This window comes from Carcharodon carcharias, chromosome 31, assembly GCF_017639515.1.
Source record: "Carcharodon carcharias isolate sCarCar2 chromosome 31, sCarCar2.pri, whole genome shotgun sequence".
In the NCBI taxonomy this organism is placed as follows: domain Eukaryota; kingdom Metazoa; phylum Chordata; class Chondrichthyes; order Lamniformes; family Lamnidae; genus Carcharodon; species Carcharodon carcharias.
The window spans coordinates 21,742,305-21,769,506 of NC_054497.1; the positions used below are offsets into that span (position 1 = coordinate 21,742,305).

At 48.7% G+C, this 27,202-nt stretch overlaps 1 protein-coding gene across 1 annotated transcript in view; it reads right to left on the reverse strand.

The window, feature by feature from the left end:
* The window catches only part of LOC121271728, a 157,036-nt gene extending 131,629 nt beyond the window's left edge, over nucleotides 1-25,407 (reverse strand). Inside the window, exons 1-4 of the mRNA XM_041177921.1 lie at nucleotides 25,320-25,407; nucleotides 18,451-18,789; nucleotides 7,172-7,290; nucleotides 3,260-3,334 (exon numbers count right to left, since the gene is read on the reverse strand). Coding sequence (XP_041033855.1) covers nucleotides 3,260-3,334; nucleotides 7,172-7,290; nucleotides 18,451-18,789; nucleotides 25,320-25,371 — 585 coding nt within the window. The 5' untranslated portion in view covers nucleotides 25,372-25,407. The remainder of the gene's footprint in view (nucleotides 1-3,259; nucleotides 3,335-7,171; nucleotides 7,291-18,450; nucleotides 18,790-25,319) is intronic.
* Between the last annotated feature and the right edge of the window lie 1,795 nt (nucleotides 25,408-27,202).

Consider the following 27,202-nt stretch of genomic DNA (forward strand, 5'->3'; position numbering starts at 1 on the left):
CCCCCTCCGATAGAATATTGATTACAAACTGTAAACGCTTCCTGTAGAATATTGATTACAAACTGTAAACCGCTCCTGTAGAATATTGATTACAAACTGTAAACGCTTCCTAGGAATATTGATTACAAACTGTAAACACCCTTCTGTTGAATATTGATTACAAACTGTAAACACTTCCTGGGAATATTGACTACAAACTGTAAACCCCCCTCCTGTAGAATATTGATTACAAACTGTAAACACTTCCTGGGAATATTGATTACAAACTGTAAACCCCCCTCCTGAAGATTATTGATTACAAACTGTAAACCCCCTCCTGTAGAATGTTGATGACAAACTGTAAACGCTTCCTGGGAATATTGATTACAAACTGTAAACCCCCCTCCTGTAGAATATTGATTACAAACTGTAAACCCCCTCCTGTAGAATATTGATTACAAACTGTAAACACTTCCTGGGAATATTGATTACAAACTGTAAACCCCCTCCTGTAGAATATTGATTACAAACTGTAAACACTTTCTGGGAATATTGATTACAAACTGTAAATCCCCTCCTGTAGAATATTGATTACAAACTTTAACGCTTCCTGGGAATATTGATTACAAACTGTAAATCCCCTCCTGTAGAATATTGATTACAAACTTTAACGCTTCCTGGGAATATTGATTACAAACTGTAAACCCCTCCTGTAGAATATTGATTACAAACTGTAAACGCTTCCTGGGAATATTGATGACAAACTGTAAACCCCCTCCTATAGAATATTGATTACAAACTGTAAATGCTTCCTGTAGAATATTGATTACAAACTGTAAACCCCCTCTTGTAGAATATTGATTACAAACTGTAAACTCCTCCTGTAGAATATTGATTACAAACTGTAAACACTTCCTGGGAATATTGATTACAAACTGTAAATCCCCTCCTGTAGAATGTTGAAGACAAACTGTAAACGCTTCCTGGGAATATTGATTACAAACTGTAAACCCCCCTCCTGTAGAAAATTGATTACAAACTGTAAACCCCCTCCTGTAGAATATTGATTACAAACTGTAAACACTTCCTGGGAATATTGATTACAAACTGTAAATCCCCTCCTGTAGAATATTGATTACAGACTTTAACACTTCCTGGGAATATTGATTACAAACTGTAAAGCCCCTCCTGTAGAATATTGATTACAAACTGTAAACTCCTCCTGTAGAATACTGATTACAAACTGTAAATACTGCCTGGGAATATTGATTACAAACTGTAAACCTCCTTCTGTAGAATATTGATTACAAACTGTAAACACCTCCTGTAGAATATTGATTACAAACTGTAAGCACTTCCTGGGAATATTGATGACAAACAGTAAACCCCTCCTTTAGAAAGGTCGAATAGGGCTGATTTCTTTTTAACGTTTTCATTTGTTTTAGGATCCAATCGGAGAATTTATTCACTAACATAAAAGCAAAAAATACTGCAGGTGCTGGAGATATGAAGTAAAAGCAGAAAGTGCTGGTAAACTTCTGCAGCACCTATGGTGAGAGAAGAAAGCTAATGTTTGGAGTCCAATATATCCAAACATTAACTCTGTTTCTCTCTCCGCAGATGCTGCCAGAGCTGCTGAGCATTTCCAGCATTTTCTCTTTTTATTGGAGAATATATCCGTGCAGTTTACCTCTGGACAGAATTCGATGTTTGGTGCGCCGGGGCGGGTCTGACACGCCTGAGTGTAATATGATGCACGATGATGTTGGGTGTGTGTTCCGATGTCATCGCACACTCGTGTGATATTTTGTTCGGTGGGTGCACACTGGAGTGGGCTGAGCGCCCGCCGATAATTAAAAGGTCTTTTAAGGCCATTAACAAGCTAATTAAAATCAAATTTACGCTGCCGGTCCGACCTTACAGTCGGCGGGGCTGGCGAATAGGCCAAGAGGCCTTTACATTTTTTAGGAAACCTCAGCCACGGGCGGGATGAGGTTTCCCAAGGCAAATAAACATTAAATAAAAGCTTTATTTTGGAATTAAAAACATGTCCCAGCTCATGTGACAGGGTCACATGAGTGGACGTGTTTTATTAAATTTTTACTGTCTTCAATAACTTTTCAATAAAGTGCTTCGATCTCCCTGAGGCCCGGCGATTGAGGCTCTTTCACACGCGTGTGCCAACTGCGCGCAAGGCCCGGCTCTCCCTCCTCCCCCTCCCCCGCACAGGTCGCGCTGAGCGCTGCCGCTTGCGATCCACACAGGGAGGGCCTTAATTGGCCCGCGTGAAATCGCGGAGCAGAGCCGATTGCGGGCAGCTTTCCGACCACCCCTGCCCCCTGCCTACTCTCACCGAGCCCGCCCGACCAGGGCAAAATCCTGCCCTGTGTTTTCTCTGTTGAGTGCACATTGACTTGATTGCGCAACCCAGGCTGGCGCACTGTGCAGTACTGAGGGCGTGCTGCACTGTCGGCGAGGCAGTCTTTTGGAGGAAACGCTAAACCGAGGCTCCGCCTGCCTTCCACCGCCACCCCCCCCCCCACCCCCCCCACCCCACCAGCAGGTGGATGTGAAACGTCCCAGGGCACTTTTCAAAGTAGAGCGGCGGGAATTCTCCCCAGCGTCCCCTGGGCCAATATTTACCCCTCAAGCAAACAAATCCCCTGATCATCCTCACAGGCTGGGTGGGGGTGGGGGTGGGGGTGGGGGTGGGGGTGGGTAGAGGGTGGGCGCTGATGTCACCACGGTGCCGGTGAGCGCTCCCACTGAGCTCCCCGAAGGCTAGACACCCATCTCAGGGAGCTGCAGACGTCCACAGAATAAACTAGACGACGAAAATGCTGCAAAATATGTCCAGGCAGCACGATCGTGCATCTGAAAACATACCTCAAATAAAAAACACAGTCCCCAGATGTCTCTCTTTGTTTTGTTTCCCCACGGAGAAGTCATCCCACCCTGGATCGAGGTTTGAGCGAAAAGGTAAAGGCCTGTCCGGCCGATTGGCCTGTCCGGCCGACCCTAAAAAGTGGACCGGCCACGAAAAATCGCTTTCATTTGCCTCCTTCAAGGACTTACTTGCCCCTTAATTGTCGGGCGGGTTAGCCTCTGACTACCGCCCGCACTCCCGCCGAGCTGAAGGTTACTCACGCGCGGGATGACATTTGGACACTCGCCCGGTGTCATCTCGTGCTCTCTCACGTGGGTTTGGGTCAGGTGCCTGCCTGCCCACAAGTCTGGTGTCTCTGGTAGCCCCCTCGCCCATACTGTACCCTGTACCTACCTGGTGTGTGGGAGAATTCTGCTGAGCGTCTGAAGCAGTGGGTTTCTTCAGATGAGTTCTACACGAGTAACAGGTCTGAAACAGAGACAATGTGATGAGCTACGTGCCTTAAATATTGTGAGAGCCACAAGGGTTCGGTCATTCAGCCCTGCCACCATGTTGTGTCAGTTTGTTATTTAAAGCACTTTGTTTTATAATTTGCAACTTCCTGTCATCCCTCCGGATCTCCTCCTCAATATTCAATCTTTCAATGATCCCCGGGGCAAGGAAATTCCACATTTTCAGACCTCATTGTCACAGTAAATTCAAAACTTTATCCTGCTTTCACAGATCTCCATCATCTCACCCAGTCCAACCATGGCAATCTCCTAAAGCCTTAAACCTCATGTCTACTGTCTCCTTTCCTGTCCCTAAGATAATCTCTGTTTTCCAGTCTCTTAACACTAGGATAATCCCAGTCTCCCAGTCTCTTTAATGCTGGGATAATCCCAGTCTTTCTAACCCTGGGATAATCCCAGTCTCTCTAACCCTGGGATAATCCTAGTCACTCCAACATGGGATACTCCCAGCCCCACAGTCTTTCTACCATGGGATAATGCTAATCTTTCTAACCCTGGAATAATCCCAGCCTCTCTCACCTTGGGAAAATCCCAGTCTCCCAGGCTCTCTAATATAGGATAATCCCAGTCCCACTGTCTCTCTAACACTGGGAAAATACCAGTCTTTCTTTCTTGGGGTAATCCCAGTCTCCCAAACATGGAAAAATCCTAGTCCCACAGCCTCTCTAACATGGGATAATCCTAGTCTCCCTGTCTTTCGAACATGGGATAATCCTAGTCTCCTAGTCTCTCTACCATGGGATAATCCTAGTCTCCCAGTCTCACCAACATGGGATAATCCCAGTCCCTCAATCTCTCCAACATGGGATAATCCCAGTCCCTCAATCTCTCCAACATGGGATAATCCTAGTCCCACAGCGTCTCTAACATGGGATAATCCTAGTCTCCCAGTCTCTCCAACATGGGATAACCCTAGTCTCCCAGTCTCTCTAACACTGGGATAATTCCAGTTTCCCAGTCTCTCTAACCCTGGGATAATCCCAGTTCTCTAACCTTGGGAAAATCACAGCCCCACAGACTCTCTACCATGGGATAATCCCAATCTTTCTAATCCTGGAATAATCCCAGCCTCTCTCACCTTGGGAAAATCCCAGTCTCCCAGTCTCTCTAACATGGGAAAATCCCAGTCTCCCAGTCTCTCTAACATGGGAAAATCCCAGTCTCCCAGTCTCTCCAACATGGGATAATCCTAGTCTCCCAGTCTTTCTTTCTTGGGATACTCCCAGTATCCCAGTCTCTCTAACATGGGAAAATCCCAGTCTCCCAGTATCTCTAACATGGGATAATCCTAGTCTCCCAGTCTCTGTAACATGGGATAATCCCAGTCTCTCTAACATGGGGAAATCCCAGTCTCCCAGTCTCTCTAATGCTGGGATAATCCCAGTCTCTCTAAATCTGGGATAATCCCAGTCTCTCTAACCCTGGGATAATCCCAGTCTCTCTAACCTTGGAAAAATCCCAGTCTCCCAGTCTCTCTAACATGAGGTAATCCCAGTCCCAATGTCTCTCTAACCCTGGGACAATCCCAGTCTCTCTTTCTTGGGATAATCCCAGTCTCCCCAACATGGAAAAATCCCAGTCCCGCAGTCTCTCTAACATGGGATAATCCTAGTCTCCCAGTCTCTCTAACATGGGATAATCCTAGTCTCCCAGTATCTCTAACATGGGATAAACCTGGTCTCCCAGTCTCTCTAACATGGGAAAATCTCAGTCTCCCAGTCTCTCTAACATGGGATAAACCTGGTCTCCCAGTCTCTCTAACATGGGATAATCCTAGTCTCCCAGTCTCTCTAACATGGGATAAACCTAGTCTCTCAGTCTCTCTAACATGGGATAAACCTGGTCTCCCAGTCTCTCTAACATGGGATAATCCCAGTCTCCCAGTCTCTCTAACATGGGACAAACCTGGTCTCCCAGTCTCTCTAACATGGGATAATCCTAGTCTCCCAGTCTCTCCGACATGGGATAAACCTGGTCTCCCAGTCTCTCTAACATGGGATAAACCTGGTCTCCCAGTCTCTCTAACATGGGATAATCCCAGTCTCCCAGTCTCTCTAACATGGGATAAACCTGGTCTCCCAGTCTCTCTTTCTTGGGATAATCCTAGTCTCCCAGTCTCTCCAACATGGGATAATCCTAGTCTCCCAGTCTTTCTAACATGGGACAATCCTTGTCTCCACGTCACTCTAACATGGGATAATCCCAGTCTCCCCGTCTCTCTAACATGGGATAAACCTAGTCTACCAGTCTCTCCAACATGGGATAATCCTAGTCTCCCAGTCTTTCTAACATGGGACAATCCTTGTCTCCACGTCACTCTAACATGGGATAATCCCAGTCTCCCAGTCTCTCTAACATGGGATAAACCTGGTCTCCCAGTCTCTCCAACATGGGATAATCCTAGTCTCCCAGTCTCTCTAACATGGGACAACCCTTGTCTCCCCGTCTCTCTAACATGGGACAATCCTTATCTCCCCGTCTCTCTAACATGGGACAATCCTTGTCTCCCCGTCTCTCTAACATGGGATAAACCTAGTCTCCCAGTCTCTCCAACATGGGACAATCCTTGTCTCCCCGTCTCTCTAACATGGGATAAACCTAGTCTCCCAGTCTCTCCAACATGGGATAATCCTAGTCTCCCAGTCTTTCTAACATGGGACAATCCTTGTCTCCACGTCACTCTAACATGGGATAATCCCAGTCTCCCAGTCTCTCTAACATGGGATAAACCTGGTCTCCCAGTCTCTCCAACATGGGATAATCCTAGTCTCCCAGTCTCTCTAACATGGGACAACCCTTGTCTCCCCGTCTCTCTAACATGGGACAATCCTTATCTCCCCGTCTCTCTAACATGGGACAATCCTTGTCTCCCCGTCTCTCTAACATGGGATAAACCTAGTCTCCCAGTCTCTCCAACATGGGACAATCCTTGTCTCCCCGTCTCTCTAACATGGGACAATCCTTGTCTCCCCGTCTCTCTAACATGGGACAATCCTTGTCTCCCCGTCTCTCTAACATGGGATAATCCTAGTCTCCCAGTCTCTCTAACATGGGATAAACCTAGTCTCCCAGTCTCTCTAACATGGGATAAACCTGGTCTCCCCGTCTCTCTAACATGGGATAAACCTGGTCTCCCCGTCTCTCTAACATGGGATAAACCTAGTCTCCCAGTCTCTCTAACATGGGATAAACCTAGTCTCCCAGTCTCTCTAACATGAGATAAACCTAGTCTCCCAGTCTCTTGAACATGGGACAATCCTTGTCTCCCCGTCTCTCTAACATGGGATAAACCTGGTCTCCCCGTCTCTCTAACATGGGATAATCCCAGTCTCCCAGTCTCTCTAACATGGGATAAACCTGGTCTCCCCGTCTCTCTAACATGGGATAAACCTGGTCTCCCAGTCTCTCTAACATGGGATAAACCTGGTCTCCCCGTCTCTCTTTCTTGGGAAAATCCCAGTCTCCCAGTCTCTCTAACATGGGATAAACCTGGTCTCCCTGTCTCTCTAACATGGGATAAACCTGGTCTCCCAGTCTCTCTAACATGGGACAACCCTTGTCTCCCCGTCTCTCTAACATGGGACAATCCTTGTCTCCCCGTCTCTCTAACATGGGATAAACCTGGTCTCCCCGTCTCTCTAACATGGGATAAACCTGGTCTCCCCATCTCTCTAACATGGGATAAACCTGGTCTCCCCGTCTCTCTAACATGGGATAATCCCAGTCTCCCCGTGTCTCTAGACCTCCTTCCCCAGTCCCACGCAGTGGCTGCTGATTCCTGCTTTTCACTGACCTTCCTTTTGATGAGGACAATCGATGTGACAGACACACAGTACAGTGCCAGGATGACGCAAATACCAGCGAGGAGATAGCTAAACATCTGTGGAGACTTCACGTAAACATTAACTGCATCTGGAGTGGGAAAAGACACATGAATCAGACTTGCTGGCTCGGGAGGGTGCAGACAGGGTCAGCTGCTGGTAATGGAGGAGTCTGGGCAATGGTTCTGGGTGCCACATTTTCAGGAGGATGTCAAAGCTTAAGTGAGTTGGGGTAGGGGTGGGGGAGATTCACCAGGCTGGTACCAGGGGATGAGGGACTTCAATTTATGTGCAGAGACTAGAGAAGCTGGGATTGTTCTCGCTAGAGCATTCAAAGAGGGGATTGAATCAAGGTGTTCAAAATCTGAGGTGGTAAAAAGGGAGAACCTGTTTCAAGTGACAGGAAGGTCAGTAACTGGGAGGCAAAGATTAAGATGATTGACAAAACCACCAGAGGGGGAGATGAGGAGAATTATTTTTCCACAGAGAGTTGTTGTGATCTCAAATGCGCTGCCTGACAAGGTGGTGGAAGGAGATTCAATATTAACTTCCAAAAGGGAATTAGATAATTTTTTTCAAGGAGAAAGCATTCCAGAGGTTTACGGGGAGAGAGTGGCTGAGTGGGGCAAATTGGAAAGCTCTCCCAAAGGGCTAGCAAAGGCACAGTGGGTCAAATGGCCTCATTCTGTGCTGCATCATTCTGTGTGTTAAGTGGTGTTGCCAATATCTAGTTCATGATTCGTATGGTATAGGAAATAATTTTTAGTTTTCGGAATTAAAGTTTAATCTGAAGAAACTGGGGCATCCTAACTGAGAGCCGGTTAAGTCTCCCCACCGCACAGTGAGTTTGCAGCCCACAGCCCCACACACCTCGCTGCTATTCGAGGCTGATTGCAGCTGCTCTGGGTGGACAGCAAACTCAGCACAGACCAGGGACTGAGGTGGTCACTCCATCTCCTCGGCTCACTGGGGAGTGCCTGTACCAACAGAACACTCAGCGGAACAGGGGAATAAACATAAGACTCTGAAGAAGAGTCATACGGACTCGAAACGTTAACTCTGTTTCTCTCTCCACAGATGCTGCCAGACCTGCTGAGTTTTTCCAGCATTTTCTGTTTTTAAACAACTCTGTTGCTGTGTGTGTGAGAAAGAGGTTGTACTCGACTCTGGATATGTGTATGCGTGTGTGTGTGTGTGTGTTTCTGTGTTTGTGTGTGTCTTAGTGTTGTGTGTGTCTGTGGGTGGGTTTTTATGTGTATGTGCTTTCAGTATGTGTGTGTGTGCTTTTGGGGTGTGTGTGGGGGGGAAGGGTTTCTGCGTGTGTGTTTCTGTATGTGTGTGTGTGCATACGCGTGTTGTGTACTTGTGCGTTTCTGTGTGTGTGTTTCTATGTGTGTGTGTGTGTTTCTGTGTGTGTATTTGTGTGTGTGCTTCTGTGTATATGTGTGTTTCTGTGTGTGTATGTGTGTGTGTGTGTTTCTGTGTGTATGTGTGTGTGTGTTTCTACGTGTGTATGTGTGAGTGAGTTTCTATGTGTGTGTGTTTCTGTGTGTGTATGTGTGTGTGTGTTTCTATGTGTGTGTGTTTCTGTGTGTGTGTTTGTGTGTTTCTATGTGTGTGTGTTTCTGTGTGTATGTGTGTGTGTGTGTTTCTATGTGTGTGTTTCTGTGTGTGTAAGTGTGTGTGTGTGTGTTTCTATGTGTGTGTTTCTGTGTGTGTGTGTGTGTGTTTCTATGTGTGTGTGTTTCTATGTGTGTATGTGTGTGTGTATGTTTCTATGTGTGTGTGTTTCTGTGTGTATGTGTGTGGATGTGTTTCGTTGTGTTTCTGTGTATGTGTGTTTTTCTGTGTGTGTATGTGTGTGTGTGTTTCTATGTGTGTGTGTGTTTCTGTGTGTGTATGTGTGTGTGTGTGTTTCTATGTGAGTGTGTTTCTGTGTGTATGTGTGTGTGAATGTGTTTCGTTGTGTTTCTGTGTGTGTGTGTTTTTCTGTGTGTGTGTTTCTATGTGTGTGTGTGTTTCTATGTGTGTGTGTTTCTGTGTGTGTATGTGTGTGTGTGTGTGTTTCTATGTGTGTGTGTTTCTATGTGTGTATGTGTGTGTGTGTGTTTCTATGTGTGTGTCTTTCTGTGTGTATGTGTGTGTGTGTGTGTGTTTCTATGTGTGTGTGTTTCTGTGTGTATGTGTGTGTGCATGTGTTTTGTTGTGTTTCTGTGTGTGTGTGTTTTTCTGTGTGTGTGTGCACATGTGTGTGTGTTTCGTTGTGTTTCTCTCTGTGTGTGTGTGTGTGGAGGGGGAGGTGGTTTCGGTGTCTGTGTGTCTGTGGGCCGGTGGGTGTTGTTCATGTTGTGCTGCAGTGGAATACATGCTTTAAATTGGTGATTAAGCACAGTTGTTCCCGATTGGGTACGGATTAGGGAATCATTGCCGGAGTATATAAATCAGTTCACTCTGGGTGAGTCTGTGACTTTACTGTTTTGGAAATGAGCCTGTTCTAAGGTACAGGCTAGCTTCAGACTCATTCTTCCTCAAAATATAATTATTGAAATTAGTGTATGTGTGTGGGTGCCTGTCTGACTGTGTGTATCTTTATGTGTGGGTGTGTGTCTGTGTGTGTGTGTGTGTGTGGGTGTCTCTGTGTATGTGTGTGTGGGTGTCTCTGTGTATGTGTGTGTGGGTGTGTATGTGTGTGGGTGTGTATGTGTGTAGGTGTCTGTGTGTGTGTGTGTCTGTGTGTGTGTGTGTGTGTCGGTGTGCTTGTGTGGGTATCTCTGTGTATGTGTGTGTGGGTGTCTGTGTGTGTATGTGTGTGTGGGTGTCTGTGTGTATATGTGTGGGTGTCTGTGTGTACGTGTCTGTGTGTGTGGGTGTCTGTGTGTGTGGGTGTCTGTGTGTGTGTGGGTGTCTGTGTGTGGGTGTCTGTGTGTGTGTGTGTGTGTGTGTGTGAGTGGGTGTGTGTGTTTGGGTGGGTTTGTGTGTATGTGTGTGTGGGTGTCTCTGTGTATGTGTGTGTGGGTGTGTATGTGTGTGGGTATCTCTGTGTATGTGTGTGTGGGTGTCTGTGTGTATGTGTGTGGGTGTCTGTGTGTATATGTGTGGGTGTCTGTGTGGGTGTGTGTGTGTCTGTGTGCATGTGTGTGGGTGTCTGTGTGGGTGTCTGTGTGTGTGTGTGTGTGTGGGTGTCTATGTGTGTGTATGTGTGTGTGTGTGTGTGTGTATGTGTGTGTGTGTGTGTGTCTGTGTGTGTGTGTGTGGGTGTCTGTGTGTGTGTGGGTGTCTGTGTGTGTGGGTGTCTGTGTGTGTTTGTGTGTGTGTGTGGGTTTGTAGGCAGTTTGTGGGTTCAGCATTACAAGGTATAACAGGAAGTGGCGATTTGAACAGTAGGGTGTATAACAGTTGGTGGGGGGGAGTGTAACAGTGGGAGCGGGGGTGGTAGAACTGCGGGGATATGACTGTGAGGGTGCAACAGGGAGGGGTATGACAATGAGGGTTTGCCAGTGCAGGGTAGAACACTGGGGGGAGGTAGAAGTGTGGGGGGGTATCGCAGTTGTGGGTTTAACAGTGGGGGCTACAGCAGTGGGGTTACAAGTGTGCAGGGGTTACGAGTGTGCGGGGGGTACACGTGTGTGGGTTTTGACAATAGGGGCGGAATTGTCCCAGAATTACACTAAGTGTGGTGGTAATGGGCGTGAAAAACAATGTTTTACCCACCAGCTGCAAAGGCAGCTTTTCCCCCGTTTCCCCCGCTTCCTGATTCATTAGTTATGTGGTCACAGGAAACGTGCCATATCGTTGGTAGGCTGTCCTTTGAATCACCCGTCACACTGTTGCCTCATCGCTTCCGCACTCTGGGTCCATATCTAAACTGCAGCCGCCCACAGTCTCTATACTTACAGCCCGGGTTTGCTCCGGTGAGCACCTGTCACTGGACTGCCTTTTGGAGGCTCTCTGTGATGTCCTTCACCCACCGCTCTGGCTGTCGGAGGTGCAGCGGTCTCACCGCTCCAGCTTGGGAGGCGATGGCAGTGGTGGTCGGTGCCAACGCTGCACAGGAGAGGTCGGCCATCCAGTGCAGTAGACAATGAATGATCTCATCCATGTCACCAGGGTAAGGCAATCATCTCCTCACTCTAAACTCACACACTCACAAGCCCATCACACATTCACTGGCATCTCACTCACTGCCAGCTCAAGGGATATCACCACCCACTCTCTCTCACACACCCTCACATCTCCATCTGGCCTCATCTCCTCTGGAGACTGCCTCCTCAGCCCTCACCATCTTGAGGCCACTTGCACAGATCAACCTGTGGCCCCCCCCCCACACACACACACACACACACACACACACACACCCTGGGATAGCCCCCCACCCTTCCCCAAGCAAGCTCTAGACCTGCAGTCATGGAAAAGCCACCCCCACCTTACAGCTGGTGGATAAAAGTGACGCGGTGCTGCCTGTGAAGCCTGGCACTGATGCCCGTAGCAAGGTGGGCAAACAAACCTCAAAGTCCCAAGTGAAGAGCAGCTCGATGGGTGCACGTTGCTTATGTACAGTTGTGAACCACGTCGGTCAGGTGCCCGGATGGTCCCGTGTTGGGGGGGGGATGATTCCGGAGAGCAGGACGTATAATGAGATGCTAAAGGATTGAGATTGTTCCCAGCATGCAGCAGTGGGAATCACGGCCGCCACTAACCATCATAATTGGTTTTACGAAGATGTGAAACCGATTTTTGTGATCTCCCAATATTTTCCATCCCTGCCCCCCCATGACACCCGCCACAAACAGGTGCAGATGATTCCGCCTTGGCTTATAACAGTCAGACATAACAGTCAGACATATAACAGTCAGACATATAACAGTCAGACGTATAACAGTCAGGCGTACAGCAGTCAGGCGTACAGCAGTGAGGGGGCATAACAATCAAGTATAATAGTGGGGGATATAACAGTCGGGTAGGACTGAGGGATATAACAGTGAGGGGTATAACAGTGAGGGGTATAACAGTGGGTGATACAACAGTGGGGGTATAACTGTGGGGGTATAACTGTGGGGTTATAACTGTGGGGGTATAACTGGGTGTGTATAATTCTGGGGGGATATAACAGTGGGGGGGTATAATGGTGGGGGTATAACTGTGGGGGTATAACTGGGGGTGTATAATTCTGGGGGGTATAACAGTGGGGGTATAACTGTGGGGGTTATACTGGGGGTGTATAATTTTGGGGGGGTATAACAGTGGGGGGTATAACGGTGGGGGTATAACTGTGGGGATATAACTGGGGGTGTATAATTCTGGGGGGGTATAACTGTGGGGGTACAACTGGGGGTGTATAATTCTGGGGGGTATAACAGTGGGGGGGTATAATTGTGGGGGTATAACTGTGGGGGTATAACTGGGGGTGTATAATTCTGGGGGTATAACAGTAGGGGAGTATAATTGTGGGGGTATAACTGTGGGGGGTTATAACCTTGGGGGGTATAACCTTGGGGGGTATAACTGTGAGGGTATAACTGCGGGGGTATAACTGTGGGGGTATAACAGTGGGGGTATAATGGTGAGGGTATAACTGTGGGGGTATAACTGTGGGGGTATAACTGGGGGTGTATAATTCTGGGGGTATAACAGTAGGGGAGTATAATTGTGGGGGTATAACTGTGGGGGGTTATAACCTTGGGGGGTATAACCTTGGGGGGTATAACTGTGAGGGTATAACTGCGGGGGTATAACTGTGGGGGTATAACAGTGGGGGTATAATGGTGAGGGTATAACTGTGGGGGTATAACTGTGGGGGTATAACAGTGGGGGTATAATGGTGAGGGTATAACTGTGGGGGTATAACTGTGAGGGTATAACTGTGGGGGTATAACTGTGGGGGTATAATGGTGAGGGTATAATGGTGAGGGTATAACTGTGGGGGTATAACTGTGGGGGTATAACAGTGGGGGTTTAATGGTGAGAGTACAACTGTGGGGGTATAACTGTGAGGGTATAACTGTGGGGGTATAACTGTGGGGGTATAACAGTGGGGGTTTAATGGTGAGGGTATAACTGTGGGGGTATAACTGTGAGGGTATAACTGTGGGGGTATAACTGTGGGGGTATAACTTTGGGGGTATAATGGTGAGGGTATAATGGTGAGGGTATAACTGTGAGGGTATAACTGTGGGGGTATAACTGTGAGGGTATAATTGTGGGGGTATAACTGTGAGGGTATAACTGTGGGGGTATAACAGTGGGGGTATAACTGTGGGGGTATAACAGTGGGGGTATAACTGTGAGGGTATAACTGTGGTGGTATAACTGTGGGGGTATAATGGTGAGGGTATAACTGTGGGAGTATAACTGTGAGGGTATAACTGTGGGGGTTTAACTGTGGGGGTATAACTGTGGGGGTATAATGGTGAGGGTATAACTGTGGGGGTATAACTGTGGGTGTATAACTGTGGGGGTATAACAGTGGGGGTATAACTGTGAGGGTATAACTGTGGGGATATAACAGTGGGGGTATAACAGTGAGGGTATAACTGTGAGGGTATAACTGTGGGGGTATAACTGTGAGGGTATAACTGTGGGGGTATAACTGTGGGGGTATAACTGTGGGGGTATAACAGTGGGGGTATAACTGTGAGGGTATAACTATGGGGGTATAACAGTGGGGGTATAACAGTGAGGGTATAACTGTGAGGGTATAACTGTGGGGGTATAACTGTGAGGGTATAATGGTGAGGGTATAATTGTGGGGGTATAACTGTGGGTGTATAACTGTGGGGGTATAATGGTGAGGGTATAACTGTGGGGGTATAACTGTGTGGGTATAACTGTGAGGGTATAATTGTGGGGGTATAACTGTGAGGGTATAACTGTGGGGGTATAACAGTGGGGGTATAACTGTGGGGGTATAACAGTGGGGGTATAACTGTGAGGGTATAACTGTGGTGGTATAACTGTGGGGGTATAATGGTGAGGGTATAACTGTGGGAGTATAACTGTGAGGGTATAACTGTGGGGGTTTAACTGTGGGGGTATAACTGTGGGGGTATAATGGTGAGGGTATAACTGTGGGGGTATAACTGTGGGTGTATAACTGTGGGGGTATAACAGTGGGGGTATAACTGTGAGGGTATAACTGTGGGGATATAACAGTGGGGGTATAACAGTGAGGGTATAACTGTGAGGGTATAACTGTGGGGGTATAACTATGAGGGTATAACTGTGGGGGTATAACTGTGGGGGTATAACTGTGGGGGTATAACAGTGGGGGTATAACTGTGAGGGTATAACTATGGGGGTATAACAGTGGGGGTATAACAGTGAGGGTATAACTGTGAGGGTATAACTGTGGGGGTATAACTGTGAGGGTATAATGGTGAGGGTATAATTGTGGGGGTATAACTGTGGGTGTATAACTGTGGGGGTATAATGGTGAGGGTATAACTGTGGGGGTATAACTGTGTGGGTATAACTGTGTGGGTATAACTGTGGGGGTATAACTGTGAGGGTATAACTGTGGGGGTATAACTGTGAGGGTATAACTGTGGGGGTATAACTGTGTGGGTATAACTATGGGGGTATAAGGGGGTATAACTGTGGGGGTATAAATGTGAGGGTATAACTGTGGGGGTATAACAGTGGGGGTATAACTGTGGGGCTATAACTGTGAGGGTATAACTGTGGGGGTATAACTGTGGGGGTATAACTGTGGGGGTATAACTGTGAGGGTATAACTGTGGGGGTATAACTGTGAGGGTATAACTGTGGGGGTATAACTGTTGGGGTATAACAGTGGGGGTATAACTGTGGGGGTATAACTGTGGGGGTATAATTGTGGGGGTATAACAGTAGGGGTATAACTGTGAGGGTATAACTGTGGGGGTATAACTGTGGGGGTATAACTGTGGGGGTATAATGGTGAGGGTACAGCGGGGAGGATGGATACAGGGTAATGTGATGAGTTGGATCCAAAACTGGCTCAGCGACAGGAAACAAAGAGTAGTGGTTGATGGATGACTTTGCGACTGGAAAATGGTTTCCAGTGCTGTTCCACAGGGCTCAGTGTCGGGGCCCTTGCTGTTTGTTTTATATATTAATGATTTGGACTTAAATGTGGGAGGCATGATTTGGAAGTTTGCAGATGATACAAATCCCCCTACCCCACCCCTACTAGTGCCACCTGTCACACTTGTCCTGCTTTCTACCCTTAATGTCCCCATTAGCACACCCTTTAGCTAATATCACCACTGTCAACACCCCTTTGTCCTTTTGTCTATGACATCATTGACAATCTCTTCTTTGCCTCCACCTATCACTGGCCCTCCATCCAGCTCTATCTGTCCCACCCCCTTCAAACAACATATATTTCACCTCATTTCTATATTCCCTCAGTTCTGCTGAAGAGTCATACGGACTCGAAACATTAACTGTGTTTCTCTCCGCAGAGGCTGTCAGACCTGCTGAGCTTTTCCAGCTATTTTTGTTTTTGTTATAAAAATTGGCTGTGTAGTTGACAGTGAAGAGGATAGCTGTCACCTCCAGAATGATATCAATGGTTTGGTTGGGTGGGCAGAGAAGTGGCAAATGGAATTCAATTTAGAGAAGTGGGAGGTAATGCATTTGGAGAGGGCAAACAAAGCAAGGGAATATATAATAAATGGGAGGGTATTGAGAGGGGCTGAGGAAGTGAGAGAAATTGGAGTGCATGTCCACACGTCCCTGAAGGTGGCAGGACAGGTGGATAAGGTGGTGAAGAAAGCATATGGAATGCTTTCCTATATTGGACAAGGTATTGAATGCAAAAGCAGGGATGTAATGATGGAACTGTATAAAACACTGGTTAGGCCACAGCTGGAATTTTGTGTACAGGTCGGGTCACCACATTACAGGATGGTCATAATTAATCTGGAGAGAGCACAGAGGAGATTTACAAGAATGTTGCCAGGGCTTGAAAATTGCAGCTATGAGGAGAGATTGGATAGGCTGAGACTGTTTTCCTTAGAATACAGGAGGCTGAGGAGGGACTTATTTGAGGTGTACAAAATTGTGAGGGGCCTAGAAAGCGTAGACAGGAAAGACCTGTTTCTCCAAGCTGAGGGGTCAATGACCAGGTGATTGGTAGGAGGATTAGAGGGGACATGAAGAAACACTTCTTCACCCAGAGGGTGGTGGGTGTCTGGAATTCACTGCCTAGTTTGGTGGTGGGGGCTGAAACCCCTCAACTCATTTAAAAGGCATCTGGATCTGCACCTAAAGCGCTGTAACCTGTCAGACTACAGACTGGGTGCTGGAAGGGGGGATTAGAATGGAGGCTAGTTAAAAAAATATATTTTTCAGGCTGCCACCAACATGATGGGCTGAATGGCCTATCTGTGCCATAACTTTTCTATGCTTCTATGGTTCTATAACAGTGAGGGTTACAGCAGTGTTGGTTTGGCAGTGAGGGGTCCGACAGCAAGGGGATCTGACAATGAGGGGGTCTGACGGTGAGGGGTCGTGACAGTGAGGGGGTGTGACAGTGAGGGATGTGACAGTGAGGGGTGTGACAGTGAGGGGTGTGACTGTGAGGGGATGTGACAGTGAGGGGGTGTGACAGTGTCCGGGGTGTGACAGTGAGGGGGTGTGACAGTGTCCGGGGTGTGACAGTGAGGGGTGTGACAGTGTCAGGGGTGTGACAGTGAGGGGTGTGACAGTGAGGGGTCTGAAAGTGAGGAGGTGTGACAGTAAGCGTGTGTGTCAGTGAGGGGGTGTGTCAGTGAAGGGGTTTGACAGTGAGGGGTGCGACAGTGAGGGGTCCGTCTGTGAGGGGTGTGACTGTGAGGGGTGTGACAGTGAGGGTGTGTGACAGTGAGGGGGTGTGACAGTGAGGGGGTGTGTCAGTGAGGGGGGTGATAGTGAGTGGGTGTGACAGTGAGGGGGTGTGACAGTGAGGGGGTGTGTCAGTGAGGGGGTGTGACAGTGAGGGGGTGTGACAGTGATGGGTGTGACAGTGAGGAGGTGTGACAGTGATGGGTGTGACAGTGAGGGGATGTGTCAGTAAAAGGGTGTAAGAGTGAGGGGGTGTGACAGTGAGGGGGTGTGACAGTGAGCTGTGTGTCAGTGAGGGGTGTGACAGTGAGGGGTGTGTCAGTGAGGGGTGTGACATTGAGGGGACTGAAAGTGAGGGGGTGTGATCAGTGAGGGGGTGTGACAGTGAGGGGTTCTGTCTGTAAGGGGTGTGACTGTGAGGGGTCTGAAAGTGAGGGGGTGTGACAGTGATGGGTGTGACAGTCATGGGTGTGACAGTGAGGGTGTGTGACAGTGAGGGGGTGTGACAGTGAGGGGTCTGTCTGTGAGGGGTGTGACTGTGAGGGGTCTGAAAGTGAGGGGGTGAGACAGTGAAGGGGTGTGACAGAGAATGGGTGTGTCCGTGAGGGGATGTGACAGTGAGGGTGTGTGAGAGTGAGGGGGTGTGACAGTGAGGGGGTGTGTCAGTGAGGGGGTGTGTCAGTGAAGGGGTGTGTCAGTGAGGGGGTGTGTCAGTGAGGGGGTGTGACAGTGACAGGGTGTGACAGTGAGGGGTGTGACAGTGAGGGGGTGGGTCAGTGAGGGGTGTGACAGTGAGGGGGTGTGTCAGTGAGGGTTTGTGACAGTGATGGGTGTGTGACAGTGAGGGACTGTGACAGTGATGGGTGTGTCAGTGAGTGGGTGTGACAGTGAGGGTGTGTGACAGTGAGGGGGTGTGTCAGTGAGGGGGTGTGTCAGTGAGGGGGTGTGACAGTGAGGGGTGTGACAGTGAAGGGGTGTGTCAGTGAGGGGGTGTGTCAGTGAGGGGGTGTGACAGTGAGGGGGTGTGTCAGTGAGGGGGTGTGTCAGTGAGGGGGTGTGACAGTGAGGGGTGTGACAGTGAGGGGGTGTGTCAGTGAGGGGGTGTGTCAGTGAGGGGGTGTGACAGTGAGGGGGTGTGACAGTGAGGGAGTGTGACAGTGAGGGGGTGTGACAGTGAGGGGGTGTGACAGTGAGGGGTGTGCCAGTGAGGGGGTGTGTCGGTGAGGTGGTGTGTCAGTGAGGGGGTGTGACTGTGATGGGTGTGTCAGTGAGGGGGTGTGACAGTGAGGAGGTGTGACAGTGAGGGGGTGTGACAGTGACGGGGTGTGTCAGTGAGGGGGTGTGTAGCAGTGGAAGGTTTAGCAATGAGAGGTAGAGTAATGAGACGATAAAGCAAGTTGGATTTGGTTGGAACAGGTACTCTGGGATCCGTCCCTCTGCTACTTACTTTGTACTCGCAGGAACATTCCTTCTGCCTTTATGTTGATAGAAGCAGCTTCTCCTTGGCAATAATACATCCCACTTTCCTCTGTGTTATTCACTCGCAGCTCCCAGCCATTGTTGAAAGTGGGTAAGATTTCTTTTCCTGATGAAGAGGCGACAAGTTTTGTGTTGTCCTTGTACAGGTTCACGGTGAATTGAACGGGTTTGTTTGGCGGTGCAGACATGTTGCTTGGGTGAACTTGATGGTGGCATTTAAACACACATGGAATTTTCACTGTCTCATTCACTATGGCCACAATGATTAATCCTTTCTGTATGATCTCACAATGAAATTTTCCCTGACCTTAAAGAAAGCAAATGCTTCTAGTTAGAACCCTCCTCATGTAATAAGATCCAAAACGTTGTCTATTTGCCCCTTGCTCCAGCTCTGGCTGACAGTTTGAATACTGGCTGCTGCAGTGAGGGTCCCTGTGGGCCCCCTCTCATCAACCCTTCACCAGGATACTCTTCAGCCTTGAACATCTTACTGCCGGTGTCAAGGGAACAGCAACTTTGGGAAATACACCACTCAAAAGAATGCAGCTAGGGGTGAACAGCACAGAGTTAGACACAGAGTAAAGCTCCCTCTACACTGTCCCCATCAAACACTCCCAGGACAGGTACAGCACGGGGTTAGATACAGAGTAAAACTCCCTCTGTACTGTTCCCATCAAACACTCCCAGGACAGGTACAGCACGGGGTTAGATACAGAGTAAAACTCCCTCTATACTGTTCCCATCAAACACTCCCAGGACAGGTACAGCACGGGGTTAGATACAGAGTAAATCTCCCTCTACACCGTCCCCATCAAACACTCCCAGGACAGGTACAGCATGGGGTTAGATACAGAGTAAAACTCCCTCTACACTGTCCCCATCAAACACTCCCAGGACAGGTTCAACACCGAGTTAGAAACAGAGTAAAGCTCCCTCTGCAATGTACTCATCAAACACTCCCAGGACAGGTACAGCACAGGATTAGATACAGAGTAAATCTCCCTCTACACTATCCCCATCAAACACTCCCAGGACAGGTACAGCACGGGGTTAGACACAGAGTAAAGCTCCCTCTGCACTGTCCCCATCAAACACTCCCAGGACAGGTACAGCACAGGGTTAGATCCAGAGTAAAGCTCTTTCTACACCGTCCCCATCAAACACTCCCAGGAGAGGTACAGCACGGGGTTAGATACAGAGTAAAGCTCCCTCTACAGTGTCCCCATCTAACACTCCCAGGACAGGTACAGCACGGGGTTAGATACAGAGTAAAGCTCTTTCTACACCGTCCCCATCAAACACTCCCAGGACAGGTACAGCACAGGGTTAGATCCAGAGTAAAGCTCTTTCTACACCGTCCCCATCAAACACTCCCAGGGCAGGTACAGCACGGGGTTAGATACAGAGTAAAGCTCCCTCTACACTGTCCCCATCTAACACTCCCAGGACAGGTACAGCACAGGGTTAGATCCAGAGTAAAGCTCTTTCTACACCGTCCCCATCAAACACTCCCAGGGCAGGTACAGCACGGGGTTAGATACAGAGTAAAGCTCCCTCTACACTGTCCCCATCAAACACTCCCAGGACAGCTACAGCACGGGGTTAGATACAGAGTAAAGCTCTTTCTACACCGTCCCCATCAAACACTCCCAGGGCAGGTACAGCACGGGGTTAGATACAGAGTAAAGCTCCCTCTATACTGTCCCCATCAAACACTCCCAGGACAGGTTCAACACCGAGTTAGATACAGAGTAAAGCTCTTTCTACACCGTCCCCATCAAACACTCCCAGGGCAGGTACAGCACAGGGTTAGATCCAGAGTAAAGCTCTTTCTACACCGTCCCCATCAAACACTCCCAGGACAGGTATAGCACGGGGTTAGATACAGAGTAAAGCTCCCTCTACACTGTCCCCATCAAACACTCCCAGGGCAGGTACAGCACGGGGTTAGATACAGCGTAAATCTCCCTCTACACTGTCCCCATCAAACACTCCCAGGACAGGTACAGCACGGGGTTAGATACAGAGTAAATCTCCCTCTACACCGTCCCCATCAAACACTCCCAGGACAGGTACAGCACGGGGTTAGATACAGAGTAAAGCTCCCTCTATACTGTCCCCATCAAACACTCCCAGGACAGGTACAGCACGGGGTTAGATACAGAGTAAATCTCCCTCTACACTGTCCCCATCAAACACTCCCAGGACAGGTACAGCACGGGGTTAGATACAGAGTAAAACTCCCTCTGTACTGTTCCCATCAAACACTCCCAGGACAGGTACAGCACGGGGTTAGATACAGAGTAAAACTCCCTCTATACTGTTCCCATCAAACACTCCCAGGACAGGTACAGCACGGGGTTAGATACAGAGTAAATCTCCCTCTACACCGTCCCCATCAAACACTCCCAGGACAGGTACAGCATGGGGTTAGATACAGAGTAAAACTCCCTCTACACTGTCCCCATCAAACACTCCCAGGACAGGTTCAACACCGAGTTAGAAACAGAGTAAAGCTCCCTCTGCAATGTACTCATCAAACACTCCCAGGACAGGTACAGCACAGGATTAGATACAGAGTAAATCTCCCTCTACACTATCCCCATCAAACACTCCCAGGACAGGTACAGCACGGGGTTAGACACAGAGTAAAGCTCCCTCTGCACTGTCCCCATCAAACACTCCCAGGACAGGTACAGCACAGGGTTAGATCCAGAGTAAAGCTCTTTCTACACCGTCCCCATCAAACACTCCCAGGACAGGTACAGCACGGGGTTAGATACAGAGTAAAGCTCCCTCTACAGTGTCCCCATCAAACACTCCCAGGACAGGTACAGCACGGGGTTAGATACAGAGTAAAGCTCTTTCTACACCGTCCCCATCAAACACTCCCAGGACAGGTACAGCACAGGGTTAGATCCAGAGTAAAGCTCTTTCTACACCGTCCCCATCAAACACTCCCAGGGCAGGTACAGCACGGGGTTAGATACAGAGTAAAGCTCCCTCTACACTGTCCCCATCTAACACTCCCAGGACAGGTACAGCACAGGGTTAGATCCAGAGTAAAGCTCTTTCTACACCGTCCCCATCAAACACTCCCAGGGCAGGTACAGCACGGGGTTAGATACAGAGTAAAGCTCCCTCTACACTGTCCCCATCAAACACTCCCAGGACAGCTACAGCACGGGGTTAGATACAGAGTAAAGCTCTTTCTACACCGTCCCCATCAAACACTCCCAGGGCAGGTACAGCACGGGGTTAGATACAGAGTAAAGCTCCCTCTACACTGTCCCCATCAAACACTCCCAGGGCAGGTACAGCACGGGGTTAGATACAGCGTAAATCTCCCTCTACACCGTCCCCATCAAACACTCCCAGGACAGGTACAGCACAGGGTTAGATACAGAGTAAATCTCCCTCTACACCGTCCCCATCAAACACTCCCAGGACAGGTACAGCACGGGGTTAGATACAGAGTAAAGCTCCCTCTATACTGTCCCCATCAAACACTCCCAGGGCAGGTACAGCACGGGGTTAGATACAGAGTAAAGCTCCCTCTACAGTGTCCCCATCAAACACTCCCAGGACAGGTACAGCACGGGGTTAGATACAGGGTAAAGCTCCCTCTACACTGTCCCCATCAAACACTCCCAGGACAGGTACAGCACGGGGTTAGATACAGAGTAAAGCTCCCTCTATACTGTCCCCATCAAACACTCCCAGGGCAGGTACAGCACGGGGTTAGATACAGAGTAAAGCTCCCTCTACACTGTCCCCATCAAACACTCCCAGGGCAGGTACAGCACGGGGTTAGATACAGCGTAAATCTCCCTCTACACCGTCCCCATCAAACACTCCCAGGACAGGTACAGCACAGGGTTAGATACAGAGTAAATCTCCCTCTACACCGTCCCCATCAAACACTCCCAGGACAGGTACAGCACGGGGTTAGATACAGAGTAAAGCTCCCTCTATACTGTCCCCATCAAACACTCCCAGGACAGGTACAACACTGGGTTAAATACAGGGTAAAGCTCCCTCTACACTGTCCCCATCAAACACTCCCAGGACAGGTACAGCACGGGGTTAGATACAGAGTAAAGCTCCCTCTACAGTGTCCCCATCAAACACTCCCAGGACAGGTACAGCACGGGGTTAGATACAGGGTAAAGCTCCCTCTACACTGTCCCCATCAAACACTCCCAGGACAGGTATAGCACGGAGTTAGATACAGAGTAAAGCTCCCTCTACACCGTCCCCATCAAACACTCCCAGGACAGGTATAGCACGGAGTTAGATACAGAGTAAAGCTCCCTCTATACTGTCTCCATCAAACACTCCCAGGGCAGGTACAGCACAGAGTTAGATACAGAGTAAAGCTCCCTCTACACTGTCCCCATCAAACACTCCCAGGACAGGTACAGCACGGGCTTAGATACAGAGTAAAGCTCCCTCTACACTGTCCCCATCAAACACTCCCAGGACAGGTACAGCACAGGGTTAGATCCAGAGTAAAGCTCTTTCTACACCGTCCCCATCAAACACTCCCAGGACAGGTACAGCACGGGGTTAGATACAGAGTAAAGCTCCCTCTACACTGTCCCGATCAAACACTCCCAGGACAGGTACAGCACGGGGTTAGATACAGGGTATAGCTCCCTCAACACCGTCCCCATCAAACACTCCCTGACATAAGGTAGATGCAGCAATGAGGTTTTTGAAATAGAGCTGCAGACATAGTCAAACATGCTAAGGGTCTTCAGAGAAGTGTTATCAAGCAAAGTTTATCAAGCAAATGATGAAATTGTTTCAATCTTCGTTCTGAGACTATTGCTGCAGGAACTAACCCCAACATTAATTGACATGATTCCAATGTTACTGGGTTGGGTACAATTCCTTTGAGGCTGGAATGATTGAGATCAATTTTGGGGGATCGTTGCTTATGCTGGGGTATGAGGAATGCTGAAACACTCTTCAAAGACTTGCTCTACGGAGCTCAGGCATCTGTTCCAGCTCTCCGACTTCTGCACCATGCCCCCCCCCAACCCCAGTACAACACGATGAAGCTCCTCCTCTAATGTTGGCTTCAAGTTAACCGCTGGGGCTCTGACCTTACTGTGCCTGAGCCACTGTGTCGGTTTGTAACTGGGGTGGTGAACAAAGTGTTTGAGAGGATACCCCTTGTCCCTGCAAGCTGCCAGACTCTTACTAGCTGCGTAGGGTTAAAGAGTGTGTAGGGGAAGCATGGGGTAGGTGGGAGGAGCGGTGGGGGAGAGGTGGAAAAGGAGCAGGAATGGGCCACAAGGTCCATCACGTCTGCTCCGCCAGTCAATACAATCATGGCTGATCTTGGGCTTCAAACCCTTTTTCCCACCTGCTCCCCATATCCCTTGATTCCCTGAGAGACCAAATATCTGTCTATCCCAGCCTTAAATGTATTCAACAATGGAGCATCCACAACCCTTTGGGGTAGAGAATTCCAAATATTCACAACCCTTTGAGTGAAGAAATTGCTCCTCATCTCAGTCCTAAATGATCGTCCTCTTATCCTGAGACTGTGCCCCCCACCGTGTTTTAGATTCCCTGACCAGTGGAAATGATCTCTTAGCGTCCACCCTATCAAACCCCTTCAGACTCTTGTATGTTTTTAGTGAGATCGCCAGAGGATGATGGTACAATGTAACAGCACAAAAGCCAGGAAAATGGGACATGTCTGTCCTGCAGAATGCTTATGGGTGACCCTTATTTTTAACCAGTGACCACCCCAAGTTCTAGATGTTTTTTAAAAATTGTTCATTCGTTCATAGGATGTGGGCATCCTCTCATCCATGCATTTGTTACCTCGGGACTTGATTATGTCAAAGCACTCCCAGCTGGTCTTCCACACTCTACCCTCCATAAACTGAGGGCCATTGAAAATGCTGCTCCCCGTGTCCTAACTCACACCAAGTGCTGTTCACCTATCGCCCTTGTGCTCACTGACCTACACTGGTTCCCTGTCAAGCAATACCTCAATTTTAAAATTCTCCTCCTTGTCTTCAAATCCTTCCATGGCCTCGCCCCTCCCTATCTCTGTCATCTCGTCCAACCCCACAACCGAGATCTCCGTGCTCCTCCAATTCCGGCCTCTTGTGCACCAGCGATTTTAATGGCCCTGCCGTGCCTTCAGTTGCCTGGACCCTAAACTCCGGAATTCCCTCCCTACGCCTCTCCGCCTCTCTACCTCTATCTCTCTCTCTCTCTCTTTAAGAGGCTCCTTAAAACCTCCCTCTCTTTGTCCAAGATTTTGGTCAACCCGCTTTAATATCTCCTTATGTGGCTCAATGTCAGAACACGCCTGTGAAGAGCCTTGGGATGTTTCGCTGCCACATAAATGCAAGCGGTTGCTGTTGGATCACAGGCTGGAGCAGGAACTGTGAGGCAGCAGAGGTGGTTGGGTGGTCTGGGGGCAGTAACTATGATATTGAGGCATGAGTAGAATCCGCTGCTCGCTGCTGTGACTCCTCAGAACCAGAATCTGGTTTGACTAGATGGAATTCTTCATATCCCACTATTTTTGGGTACAAAATGGGGGAGGGAGGGGGGAAGGGGGGGTCATTCCAACCCCCCCTCCCCCCACCCCCCACACCAGTTCGCCTGACCTCCTCTTGCTCGCTTTCAAGAGCCGAATTTAAGTTGGACCCAGGCCTCAGGTCACTCCCAGTGCCTCGGGCCCCGAGCTATTACAGTTGGCCCGGGTTAGTCTGGTTCCCTTCCAGGAGAGGCAGTTCTAAGGCTGGGGAGCAGCCCCTTTACTTTCCCCGTCACCACATGGCCTGTTCAAACGTTGAATCCTACCTTGCTGAAAGTAAAGAATCAGCCAGATCAGGAACCTCACAGTGGGAGACATTCTCCTGCCTCTCGCAGCTCTGTCTGCCTCTGTGCCTCTGTGTCTCTGTGTGTGCGTGTGTGTGTGTGAAGAAATCAAAGAAGGATGTTTGTCGTTTCTCCAAGTTCCCTTTTTCTGTGGCAAACAGAGCATGTGATCATTGTGTAACGTCCCCTTCTTAGGGCCCTGACACATAATCCTACCGGGAACTTCCTAACCAAGGCACAGTGAATTTCACAAGGTGAATGTGGACAGGAAAACCCAGGAACTAATCCACAGCCCCTCCAAGTGCTGGTGAAATGAGCCCAGAGTTTTTGCCTGTAATTCCCAACCCTGCGTGTTGGTCAGACTTTGCCAGAACTTCCAGTGCCCCATTTTCGGGATGTGAAAGCCCGCCAATAGCAGGGTTGCCAACCCGCCAGGTTTGGCCTGGAGGCTCCAGGAACTGAGGATCAACCTCCAGGACACTGCTGTGTGCAACTCTGGAGAAAAATCATCGGGACAAAAACACAGATTGTTTCTTTCTGTCATTTTTAAAAAAAAAAACGTTTCTCTTTACCAGATATAAAAATATTGAAAATTGTTGGGGGGAGGTGGGGGGGAAAGGCTGTTTGGCTGACAGTCGAGCATCATCCCATTGGGTAAAGACCCTTTTTGTTTTGCAATTGGCGTAAGAAGGGATTACGTCACAAGGATAGATGTGTTGGCTGACTAATGGCTGATGTGTGGGGGCAAGTCACATGATGAAACCTCCAGGAATACACTGAATCACAGTTGGCAACCCTAATCACCCTGAGAAGGTTGTATGAAAGGTTTTAGTGAACTGCAGCAGTGCATGTGGACACCCACAGTACTTTACTCCATAGCCGTTTAACTGAGTGGCTTAATTATTTCAGAGGACAGGTAAGAGTCAACCACATTGCTGAGGCACACTTAGGGGGGTAAGGACAGCAGATTTCCTGCCCTGCACTGAAGGACATTAAATGAAGCAGATAAATTTGATCAGTATTAGTGAGACTATTGCAAAGTTATTCATTAAACTTGCCATTGTCAGGTTCGAACTCTAGTCTCCAAAGCATTCATCCAATCCTATGGAGTACTAGTCCGATAACATTACCCTATGTTACTGTCCCCCTACTGCACAGTTTCACACTAAACTGCCTCTGATTTCCCTTCTCCATCCTATTTACCTACCACCCTTCATGAGCTCTTTGCTTTCACATTGAAGGTCTGAGTCTTATCGCTCCCTGTAACTTCACCTGGACTTTCAGAGAGGCCGGAGGTGGCTCTGGCTGTAATCTCTGGATCCACCTTTGACTCGAGAGGTGCCAGAGGGTGGGTGAATTGTGAATGGTGCGTCCTTGTTCAAAAACGGGGAGAGGGTACACCCTGTGCTTAGGATCAGCCAAATGTCGGATGGTGGGGAACCAATTATCCGGGGAAAAGTGAATGGCACTTGGAAAAATTTGCCATAATGATGAACGCCATCAGGTTTTATTTTATTTGGCTATGTTGATTAAGTCCCTTTAGGAAAGAGGTCGTGGTTTACAGATGGAAAGGGGGATGAGGTCCTGCAGCAGAGTTTAGGGAGCTGGGAAGGAGGCTAGCAAGGGTGGCCACAAAGGTAATAATCTCTAGATTATGGGGAAAGGGAGCTGGTAATCCAGAGGCCCAGGCTAATTCTCCAGGGAACATGGGTTCAAATCCCACCTTGGCAGCTGACAATGATATTCAATTAATAAATCTGGAATTGCAAGCTAGTCCCAATGATGGTGATTGTTATGACGCAGCTGATGGTAAGGGCTGAGTTGTTCAAACGTGAACAACTGTCATAACCTATGTTTTCGATTGG